The 12,360-nt window shown below is 41.9% G+C and overlaps 1 protein-coding gene across 12 annotated transcripts in view; it reads right to left on the bottom strand.

Moving 5' to 3' along the window:
- The window catches only part of YAP1 (Yes1 associated transcriptional regulator), a 110,853-nt gene that overhangs the window by 47,247 nt on the left and 51,246 nt on the right, over positions 1-12,360 (bottom strand). For 4 of the 12 annotated variants that reach the window (XM_060179732.1, XM_060179736.1, XM_060179734.1 and 1 more), the window contains exon 4: positions 17-136. The exons of 4 other annotated variants lie outside the window; for them this stretch is intronic. In XM_060179732.1, the coding sequence (XP_060035715.1) occupies positions 17-136 (120 nt within the window). The remainder of the gene's footprint in view (positions 1-16; positions 137-12,360) is intronic. 4 more of the 12 variants (XM_060179733.1, XM_060179737.1, XM_060179735.1 and 1 more) reach the window with 1 other exon arrangement.

The following is a 12,360-nucleotide window of genomic DNA, read 5'->3' as shown; positions in this document are numbered from 1 at the left end:
AGGCTTTGAAATGAACCTTTACCAAAACGAGGGTCAAGCCTTGGATCTAGCCAAGAGGTGGTCTTGTTCTTATGGTTTATATAGTAAATTTCTCCATCCTGAGTCATGGCTTGTTCCCATCCATCAGGAAGAGGACCTATAAATACAGAAGAAAAAAAAAAATCATGGTTGGTTTTCACTTGGTGCACCTAAAAAACATGGAGGGGTGCTGGCTTAAAAAAGAAAATACATCTTGACACAAAACAGTTTATTTATTTATTTTAAAAAGATTTTTAAAATATGTATTTATTCACTTTCGTTACCCTTGTAGTTTTATTATTGTAGTTATTATTGCTGTCGTTGTTGTTGAATAGCACAGAGAGAAATGGAGAGAGATGGGGAAGACAGATAAGGGGAGAGAAAGACACCTGCAGATCTGCTTCACTGCTTATGAAGTGACACCCCTGCAGGTGGGGAGCTGGGGGCTCGAACCGGGATTCTTACACGGGTCCTTGTGCCTTGTGCCACGTGCATTTAACCCGCTGCGCTACCACCGAACTCCCTCAAAACAGTTTATTTAAACAGAACTAAGCATGCATTCAGAGAGAAAAAAAAAAAAAAGTAAATCTATATACTCCATTCTTCTCAAATAGAAGGAAACTGTCAGATAATACAACCTATATACCCAAAGACATAGCTATTTTTTTAAAAATGTACAAAAAACCTCCTTGAAAGTCATGATACACTGTTATTAACACTGGGTTGACCTTCCCAGGAACAAAGTGCCTTGAGAACATCACAGATACATTGCTTACTGTGAAACACGGTTTAGTTAAACTTGCAGGACTCTACCCATTACTATTGCTTCTGTCACTCAAACAATAAGCTAGAAGAGAAAACTGGCCAAATTTTATCAGAGACTTAGGAGAATACAGGGTTAAATGTTGAGACTTTAAGGGAAAAATCCCCAGGAAAAAGAGAAAAGGTTCTATCTCAAGTACACACAGGCGCACAGTAGATTAAGTGCTGGTCTCTCAGAATGAGGGGCAGAGGCTTTGATTCCTGCCATTTTGTGTGCCAGAGGGATGCTTTGGTTCTCTGTTTGTATTATATTTTTTGATTTATCTTCCCTTTTATTGACCTTTTTATTGTTGTTATTGATGTCGTCATTGTTAGATAGGACAGAGAGAAGTGGAGAAAGGAGGGGAAGACAGAGAGGGGGAGAGAAAGATAGACACCTGCAGACCTGCTTCATCACCTGTGAAGCGACCCTCCTGCAGGTGGGGAGCCGGGGGCTCAAACTGGGATCCTTATGCCGGTCCTTGTGCTTCGCGCCATGTGCACTTAACCTGCTGCACTACTGAATGACTCCAGTCTCTATTTTTCTTAGTTTTTTTTTTTTTTTTTTTTAATTTTAGGGCTTAAAAAAATAGAGTCTATGACAGCATTCTTAAGTAAGGCACACCCAGGATGTAGGTACTCAAAAATATAGTGAGATTAAACTACATCTATGAGTAGTGCAGAATGCAGTCAACTGTTTTGGGGAGGTAACAGCAAGGAAAAGAAAGGTCCAAAACAGAGCACTCGATTCAAGCACATCTCCTCAAACTCATTTCCATCCACTCTTCCACACCCGTCAGGAGTCAGAAGAAAGTGTGAACTGGAAATGTAGTTTGCATTAATGCCTAAAATGGTCACATCTGTGTTCCACTGTGAACTGAGTGCTTGGTGTGTGCGCCAGCCACTGCCAGAAGTGCAGTACGCAGAGCGCTCATGTCACCACTACTGCCATTCTACTGAGGCAACTGAGGCAGAGTGCTTTGACCTAATACATCACAAAGTTATTCAGTGTCACAGATGACACTCCAACTCAGCAATCTAACTTTTGAAACACATATCCTCACTATTTTTATTTTTACCACTCAGCTCTGACAGACAGACGGTGGTACTGTGAATTGAACCTGAAGCTGTTGGTGGCATGAGAGCCTTGTACTCAAACACGGAAGGATCCATCTGCCTAGCTGATTTCTTTTCAATGGTCTCTTGCATTCAGGACTCAAGAACAGTAGAGTTCCTATGCAAAGGCAGAGTAGGGTTCTCTCAATAATGACAGTACAAGTCAGTCTTTTAGGGATGGTGGCCAAGGAGCTCTACATATACAGAGCACTCGCACAGGCCCAAAGGAGTCAAAGCTCTACTTCTAGGCCAGTTTTATTTGTAGTAGGAACAGACAAATTTTCTACTCTACTACTGAAGGTCAGCTCTGACAAGGGCAAGATCCCGACAGTACATACATTATTTTCAATTCACAGATTTATAAACTGGACATGCAAACATCACGCCACTTGCTACTCTTTAAAATTTTCATTCACAAAGGTACTCAATTTTATAACTGATTTAATTTTTTTAGTATTAGGAATATATAACACGGGGTCAGGTAGTGGGACACTGGACTAACAACACGTTTCCACGCACAAGGACCTTGGCTCCCCACCTACAGAGGGGTCATGTCACTAGCAGGTGTCTTTTTTTCTTTCTCCCTATCTCTTCCTTCCCTCTCAATTTCTCTCTGTTATACCAAACAGAAGAAAAAAATTGCTACAGTTTGTAGTGCAGCACGAAGCCCCAATGATGGTGAGAAGTGGATTCTCAAGCATGAGGTCCTACATTCAACTCTATCATTAATTTAAATAAAACAAAACAGGAATCTTTAAAAAAAAAGAGAGAGAGATGAAGACAATAATGATGATGAAGATGAAGGAGGCTGTAGCTATGGAACAACCTCTGATTAAAACAAATATTTAGGGGGGTCGGGCGGTAGCGCAGCAGGCTAAGCACACATGGCGGCGCAAAGCGCAAGGACTCACGACCCACTTAAAGATCCCAGTTCGAGCCCCTGGCTCCCCACCTGCAGGGAGGTCACTTCACAGCAGTGAAGCAGGTCTGCAGGTTTCTTATCTTTCTCTCCCTCCTCTTCTCTTCCCTTCCTCTGTCAGTTTCTCTCTGTCCTATCCAACAGCAATGATAGCAACGACAACAATAACAATCACAAGAACAACAATAAAACAAGGGCAACAAAAGGGGAAAAATAGCCTCCAGGAGCAGTGGATTAATGAGTCCTGGAGGCAAAATAAATAAAAATTTAAAACAATTATTTAATAGAGGGCAACAAAAGGGAAAAATAAATAAATATATAAAAAGGAAAAAATATTTAATGGGGGCCCGGGTGATAGCACAGCGGGTTAAGTGCACATGGCACAAAGTGCAAAGACCAGGATCCCGGTTAAGGATCCCCAGCAGCAGGAAGTGGGGGCGGTTGCTTCACAAGTGGTGAAGCAGGTCTACAGGTATCTTATCTTTCTCTCCCCCTTTTCTGTCTTCCCCCTCTCCTCGATTTCTCTCTGTCCTATCCAACAAAAATGGGGCGGGGAGAATGGCCTGCAGGAGCAATGGATTGGTAGCGAAGGCACCGAGCCCCAGTAATAACCATGGAGGCAAAAAACAAAACAAAACAAAATTAATGATAGCCCAGAGCACTGCTCTAGCATATGTAATGTCAAGGCCTGAGCCCAGGGCCCCACTGCATTGCACTCTATGCACTGAGCCACCTTCCCTGTCACTGATCTTTGCTTCTGAAATGACTTCTGCAACGTCCCTAAGGATGTCTATGATATTCACCTAGCTCAAAGAATGCTATCTTTGCCTTACAACAAAAAGATATCTCTCATCCTTTCTAATGTATCCAATTGTACCATCATACTAGGATTCACTTGTCTCTTTTCCCAGAGCTGGATGTCAATGTTGTCTCTTATTTTTGTTGTCGCTGCTATATAAATTTTAGTGCAAGGCACAAACCCTGGGGTAGCAATGGCAGAATTACCTACATCACCAAGCCACATGATAGCTGTGTGCTGGGTACTCCACTCATGATATTCAAAAGCAGGACACTCTATACAGTGAGCTTGCCTGAGGTAAGATTTGAGCCCAATCTGATACCAGACCTTTTATTATTCACTGTGTTGGTTCCCAAAGAAAACACACTGACAGGAACAACACAACAGACTCCTTAGTGAGCCCCCATAGGACCTTGCCCTCAACTTGGATCAACAATGGCAGAGAATGCTCCATCCTCCAAAGGGAGGATGGACAACATACTCTATGCTACACCTAAGCATCTTATGGGTCGATATTGGGCAGCTTGGAATGTTCCTACTCATGACCACAGAATGTGAGCTCAGATCTACAGGGATGCAGAGATCACATAGTCTCCTAAGCTGAATATGGGCCCCAGATCACATCAAATCAATGGGGTTTAGTCAACAATATTTATACCCCTTTCTCATATTAGGGAGCTACTCTCTTCCCTGATCCAGCTTTCTGTTCCTTTTCCAGCCATGACATCATCTCCCCAGATAATAACTTGGATCCACCTGCATATCAGATTTCAGGCTCAGGGAAAAAAAAAACCACAACTAGTATAGCCACAGGCCCTTTGGAATATAACCAAAATATGCCTACTAGCTATCTACAAAATGGAGAACACCCCCCCCCCCCAACTCTTCATCTGCACTATTCCAGCCTTTAGGTTCATGATTAGTCAACAATTTGTTTGGCTTTGTACGTTAACTCTCTTTCCAACCACCAGGTTCCAGACCAGACTTCCCTGGACAGACAACCCCACCAATGTGTCCTGGAGCTCAGCTTCCCCAGAGCCCCACCCTACTAGGGAAAGAGAGAGACAGGCTGGGAGTATGGCTCGACCTGTCAACACCCATGTTCATCGGGGAAGCAATTACAGAAGCCAGACCTTCCACCTTTTGCATCCCACAATGACCCTGGGTTCATACTCCCAGAGGGTTCATACTCCCAGGGGAGGGGATGGGATATGGAGTTCTGGTGGTGGGAATTATGTGGAGATGTACCCCTCTTATCCTATGGTTTTGTCAATATTTCCTTTTTAGAAAGAAAGAAGAAAGAAAAAGGCAGAGAAAGAAAGAAGACACACCGATGTTCCACCATACCATTAATGTAAACACTGAAGCAAAACCCAAGTGCCAGCATAAACATCTAACTGAGATGAGCCTACCGTAAAGAAAGAGAACAGGAGGCCGGTGCTGGTGCACCTGGATGAGTGCATGTTATAATGCACATGGACCCGTGTTTGAGGCCTCGGTCCCCACCTGTGGAGGGGGGAGAGCTTTGCAAGTGGTTAAGCAATGTTGCAGGTATCTGTCTCTCTCCCTTTCAACCACCCCCTTCCCTCTCCATTTCTGGCTGTCTCTATCCAATAAATTAATAAAGATAATAAAGAGTACAGTGACTGCTATTTCCTCACCATTATATCTGAATAAAGAAATGTGCATATAAAACAGCTAAATTACCTTTTTTGTGTCAACACCATGGCAGATGGCTTTGAGATGGCTTCTCCTAGCCACCCCATCCCCCATAGGAAGAGACAGAGACCCGAGGGGGGGGCATGGAAGCTCCTCCAATGTGGTGAGGGTTGAGCTGAAACCCGGGTCAGACACATGGCAAAGCAGCACACTATTCAAGTGAGCTATTCTGCTGATCCTATCATATACTTTTATATGCACTCAAATTCACACCAATATGCATGGTAAATGGATGTTTTATATTCTCATGTCTCTCATTTAGCAATATGAGTAAAAAATATGAAGCTGTATGAAAAAAACTGTCCAAAACAGGTAGTTTTCTTTACATAAAAAGCTACTAAGGGGCTGGGTGCACCTAGTGGAATGCACACATTACAGTGCACAAGATCCCAGGTTCAAGCCCTGGTCTCCACTTGCAAAGGAAAGCTTCATGAGCGGTGAAGCAGGGCTATAGGTCTCTCTCTTCCCCACCTTCCCTGTCAATTTCTATTACTAAGAAAAATAAATAAAGCTACTGACCAAAGGGGAAAAGAATGGACAAGGAAAGATAAACTGAAAAGAAGCAAAGTTTTTATCTTAACCATGAATTACATAAAAACAATATAGGTGGAGAATTTTTCTTTTTCTTTAAAGATTTGTTTTATTTTAAAATTTTATTTATTTTAATGAGAGAGACACAGAGAAAGAGACAAGAGACCAGAACACTTCTCAACTATGTTTTTTTTTTTTTTTTTTTTCCCTCCAGGGTTATTGCTGGGCTCGGTGCCTGCACCATGAATCCACCGCTCCTGGAGGCCATTTTTCCCCCTCTTTGTTGCCCTAGTTGTTGCAGCCTCGTTGCGGTTATTATTGCCATTGTTGACGTTGCTTTGTTGTTGGATAGGACAGAGAGAAATGGAGAGAGGAGGGGAAGACAGAGAAAGAGGGGGGAGAAAGATAGATACCTGCAGACCTGCTTCACCGCCTGTGAAGCGACTCCCCTGCAGGTGGGGAGCCGGGGGCTCGAACCGGGATCCTTACGCCAGTCCCTGCGCTTAGTGCCACGTGCGCTTAACCCACTGCGCCACCGCCCGACCCCCTCAGCTATGGTTTATGGTGGTGTTGGGGATTGAACCAGGGAGCTCTGAGCGTAAGGCATGAAAGTCTTTTTGCATAACCATTACGCTGTCTCCCCAGCCCTAGGTGCAAATTTTTCAAAATAATTTTTGGATAAAAGATTCTTAAAGCAGATTCACTGACTTGATAATGAGAATTTTATAAGTTGTGTTAAGCTAAGCTAACTTGAATAACCAATGAAAAGCAGGTAAAGCTAGACTCATTATTTTCTTTCTTTAAGATTTTATTTATCAATGAGAAAGATAGGAGAGGGAAAAACCAGACACCACTTTGGTCCATGTGCTGCTGGGGACTGAGCTCAGGACCTCAAGCTTGAGGGAGTCCAATGTTTTATCACAATGAATCCCTCCCAGACCATGCCATTATTTTCTTTAATCATCATCTTGCACTATATACTGAATCAAGCATCTGTTTGAATTAAGAGTCTGAATTAGAGTTACAACAGAGAAAGGTCAAATAGACCTGAAGATATCTGGGCTTCCCATAAACTAAATGTATATGAGAAGATCACTGGAATAGACAAAAGAAATCTACAACACCTGAATTCCAATTATGCTAATAACCACTCTAATATGCAGTCTATGTATGAACACAAAGGTGACAATATTCTTTAACAAAATGTGGTCTAAAATGGAAGCCATCATATTAGTATATAAAAGAATTTCCTAACAGACTTTGTTAAAACACTTGTTGCTGGAGGCTGGGAGGTCCTTGAGCACAAGAACCAGCTCAAGGATCCTGGTTCAAGCCCCCGGCTCCCCACCCCCAGGCGAAGCAGGTCTGCAGGAAGACAGATTTCTTTCTGTCCTATCCAACAACAACAGCAATAAAAGAACAATAAGGGCACAACAAGGGCAACAAAAATGGGGAAAATGTCCTCCAGGAGCAGTGGATTTGTAGTACAGGCACCAAGCCCCAGTGATAACCCTGGAGACAAATAAGTAATAAATTAAACTAAAAATTAAAACAGCTCTTATACGGCATTATCTGGTTATGTGTGTGTTTTCTTCCTGGCTAGGTGTAAGTGAAGACAGAAGCATACCAAGCTTTTTATTTTGTTGTGTAAAAGGTTCTACTGTTCAGATAGGGTGAGGATGAATGTCAGCTAAAATGAATGTAAGGTAAAATGAAAAAATCTTTTCTGCTTGTGGAACAAAATAGGGTTTTAATTGTTCAAATTCAACTTCATTGTTTGGTGCCATTCAAATCGAAGCCACAGAGATACAGCAAATTCTCTTACTTAAACACCGAGTCCCTACCCTGTTCCGACACTATTCCTGGTCTGGAGATAGGGTAGAGTCCCAGCCAGGAAGACAAATAGCATGTAGAGATTAACATGGACTCATTACAAGTGCTATTAAAAAGAAAAGCTGAGAGGGAGAAAGGAAGAAAGGGAAAATGGTCTCAGAAACATGGGCCAAGAAGGGTGGCACAGAGGAAGTGACCATAAAACGCCGACCGCGAGCCGAGAGTCCACACCCTGATGATGCAGGGCATGCAGGGCGTGCGGGTTCCAGGTGAGGCTGGGAAGGAGCTATGGCGGTTCACTCTGTGATCAGAACTCTACTAGAAAACCCTTTGTCACTTCAATCAGTAAAGGGCTGAATGGATAGTCTCTAAAAAGTTTACCAATTCCAATGAGAATATAATAGAGATTCCTCCAAACTCACAAACCCTGGACAAGTCAGAAAGGGAAGTCATTGTTTAATCCCAAACCACGCGTATAGTCACTAAGGGTAAGCCCTCAGACTTGAGAAAAAGGGAACATCTTTCAAGGCTTGACTAGCATGCCTGATGACCACACCAAAATCTTCTGGGGAGGGAGGGAAAGAGGGAAGAAGGGAGGGAGGGAGGGAGGGGGGGAAATATAGGCCTATTATTTAGAGAGTAATGAGAAAAAGACTTGCATTTTAATGAGATGTAAAGTGTAAAACTATGACTAAAGAAAAGCAAAAGTAATGGGTTATAATGAAAGTCCCATTCTATCCTTCAACATATAAATACTGTCTATTGGGGGAGAAATATTATGTAGGACTCACAATGAAACTGCTTGAATGATAACCTATCTATTATAGCAAATTTATCTATTAACTTCCTGCATGAGTTTAAAAACAAGTTACTCCTTGCCATAATACTGATAGTGATTCAACACCAATTTCCTGTTGTTGCTTTGAGGACCCTAATGCACTGCAATGACTAACAAAACATTTACAATGTCTAATCAAACAAGAAAGTCTTGATTAACTACACCACAGGATAGATGAACAGCCTCTCCCTCTCACCTGACCCACAATTCAGGAACAGAGAAGTCACCCAGGGCACGAACACTTTCCTACACACCCTGTTGAGTGCCTCAAAGAACAGGACTACAAGAAAACAGTCTCACTACAACACAAGGAAAGCAGGTGTAATGGCATTTTAAAGAACTCTAAGTCTGACAAATCAGTCTTGGAAATTCTGGTCTCTTATGCTTAAGATGATACACAAACTAATCTCACTATGTAAAGAACAGGGAACTAAAACACAGAGAAGTAGCCCAAGACCATTCTGTCAAATCCACACACTAGCTCTCCAGAACAACTGCTCTGAAGTGCCACAAGTATGATGGGAATTAATTAAAAAATAAAAATAAAGTGTCAATTGTTTCTGGAATTCACGTGAAGATTCGTAACTTCTGTCCTGTTCACAGAGGTGACGCGAATTATTTAACGTCTCTCACAGAGTGAACATTATTCTCCCTTATTGGATACTGACACATCACTAAATACATCTCCATATTCTGTGTGGATTTTATTTCCAATTATCATTTGTATTTGTTCTTCAAATAAAGCTTTAAAGTAGGTTTTCACATTTTCCAGACAAATGTCACCACTAGTCTCCAAACAGACCTGAACAGTAACACTATAGTTATACTGCATGCTCATTTTATGTACTATTACACAATTTATTACATGTAAAGTTACACTGTAGCTCAAGATCATCTTCCTCATCTCTGAGGAAGAGGTTCTCAATGACATGGAGGATCCTCTGAAAGTTTCCATAGGGAACCTTTTCAATCTTTAGGGGGTTACTCAGAACCCTCTCTGCCTAGGCACGACATAGATTCTGATACATGTCCATCACGTAAGACTGATTCAGTAAGGCTGTGCCATCTTTTACCCCTCATTAAGACTTGCAGTGCAGTTCTTCCAAGTTTCTTCTCTCCAGGACCTGCATCTTGGTGGGTACTCTAATCATTATCTTCCTGGCTTAGCTAACTCCTTCCCATCCCTTACCAATGTGAGTGTTACTTCCTCAAGAGGGCTTGACCTACACTGTTCCCCTCCCTGCATGAGGTGTTGCTGTTTGTAGGATGATTGCATTCATTAGTAACTGAGTGATCCACTGCAAACTAGTCATCTCAGCTGCATGGTTGGTTCACCCATCTGTCCAGCACTTCGCAGTGCCAAGCATTTTTACCTCCACAAACAGCTGCCCTGCCTACCTCCTAACCGCTCGACTCCCACTGCTGTCATGCTGTGTTTTTGGGAAACTTCTTTCAGTCAGCTCTGCTCCACCAGTAGCTCACCCACCATCCCAAAGAGTGGAAATTGCACTTGTTTTAATTTCCTGGACATTTACTACATATTGCTTTGTATTTTTAAGTTGGTCTTAATATATGTCACATAGTATCAGAGAAAGATGTCATTATTCCAACTGAGAATATTAAAAAAAAAAATATATATATATATATATTTTGTCCTGCTGGATGTCAGGTTCAACTCTAGGGCCTCACATTTAAGCAGCACACACTCTACCAATGGCCTATATGCCTGACCCCGCAGTTCTGTATATTCACTGACTACACAATACCCCCACTAACAGTTGGCTTTTTTTTTTTCCTTTCTCTCTCTCCCGAGATAGAGGATGAGAAACAGAGAAGAGGAGGCACACTCCAGTGCCCCACTACTCATGAGGATTCCCTCTGCAGGTGCTCCCTAGTGGTGGCTGGGGTCTCAAACCTGGGACCTTACACATGATAAAGTATGTATTCTACCAGGGGAGCTATGTCCTGGCTCCTACTAGTCCCTATTGGTCCAAATTTCAAATTAAAATAGTGACTATATGCACATCATTAACTACTTTATAGGAACTCAGTCACCAAACAAATTAAGACACAAACTATCTAAAATGGCTGGCTATTCACTGAAGCTCTATTTGTAACAGTCTTTTCTTTTTCCTTTTTAAAAAATATTTATTTCCTTTTTGTTTTCCTTGTTTTTATTGTTGTTGTAGTCATTGTTCATGTCGTCATTGTTGGATAGGACAGAGAGAAATGGAGAAAGGAGGGGAAGACAGAGAGGGGGAGAGAAAGACAGACACCTGCAGACCTGCTTCACGACCTGTGAACTGACTCCTCTGCAGGTGGGGAGCTGGGGCTCGAACCGGGATCAATGCACTTAACAAGCTGTGCTACCGCCCGACTCCCTTATTTGTAATAGTCTTAAGTGAAGACTGCTCTCAGTCTAAATCAATTTAAGGATTAATTTAAAAGATTCTGAGTTGCTAACCTTATTGTTTAAAGTCTCCCTTTTCCATGATCATTTTTTAAAAAACTATCTTCATTTCTAGATTAGAAAATTATATTGATTTTGTTTTGAAAGAAGGTATTTAGGCAAAATAATCAGCAGCAGCAAGAGGGAGGGTCTGAGCAAATTGGGCACAGAAGTCACCTGTACGGTACAGACAGAAGTTAGTTTGCTTAGGGACATAATATAGAAACATGCAAAAGCCAAAGCAGAAGGCTGAACACCAGAAGTCTGTGTGATACTAGAAACCATGCTACTTATAAATGAACAAAAACACTCTAAGAAACGTGATAGGAGCTTAAGATTATCTCCTACTTGTCAATTTTGCTGCTATCTGACATGTTCTAATATAATCTTGTTCAATATATTGTGACTTCAGATTAAAATATAATTTTCACCTTATCATAATCAACAAGAAGAATCAGGGGAAAAACAAAACCAAAAAGCCTAACAACTAGAAGAAAACTGTATCTATATTTGAGATCTGACCATCTAGAGAATCTAAAATGCCACAAGGTTACACACCACTTACCTAAGAGATAGTGACCTACATTTGATGAGAAAAAGCATATACAGATACAGTCCCATCAACAGATTTTTAAAATTATTTTAAATGCAATGAAGACAACAGTGCCTACCTATCAAGCTGATCAAACTCTAAAACTGCAGGTCGGACCACACTGTCTTATAGCAAGTGCTGTGTCTTGTTGGTTAACAATCTCTATGGACCATTCAATCTCACAAAAACCTTGTAAAGTATGATGTTGCAATTATTGTTGTTCCTGTGTTCCAAGTGAAGAGGCTGAGCAGAGTAACTGGTCCAGTCTATCACAGGTACTAAGTTAACAGAGCTGCATACAAACTCCAGCTCACCTGATGCCAAGTCTTTGATCTTAATTTCTTTGAAATTCCCTCTCAGTTCACTCAAAGATAAAAAGTACAACTAAAAATTTGTGATCTATAGCACATTAAGTAGAAATCATCAACTCCTAAAATCTGTTCTTAGCTGAGCAACTCCTCTCACATCCTTACTTTCTTTTGTGCATTAAAGTTAAAAACCTGGGGCTGGGTGGTGGCCCACACATTGCAGTGTGCTAGGGCTCGTGTTCAAGACCTGGTTTCACAACTGCAAGGGGGAAGCACCATGATCAGTGTAACAATGCTGCAGGTGGGACAGGCAGGCAGGCAGGCGCGCACACGCACACACGCACACGCCGCTGCGCACACACGCGCACACACGCACACGCGCGCACACGCACGCGCACGCACACACTTTCCCCCTTCCCTCTCAATTTCTCTGTCTC

Source organism: Erinaceus europaeus, chromosome 20, assembly GCF_950295315.1.
Source record: "Erinaceus europaeus chromosome 20, mEriEur2.1, whole genome shotgun sequence".
NCBI classification, from domain to species: Eukaryota; Metazoa; Chordata; class Mammalia; order Eulipotyphla; family Erinaceidae; genus Erinaceus; species Erinaceus europaeus.
This window is presented reverse-complemented; position numbering and strand designations above follow the sequence as displayed.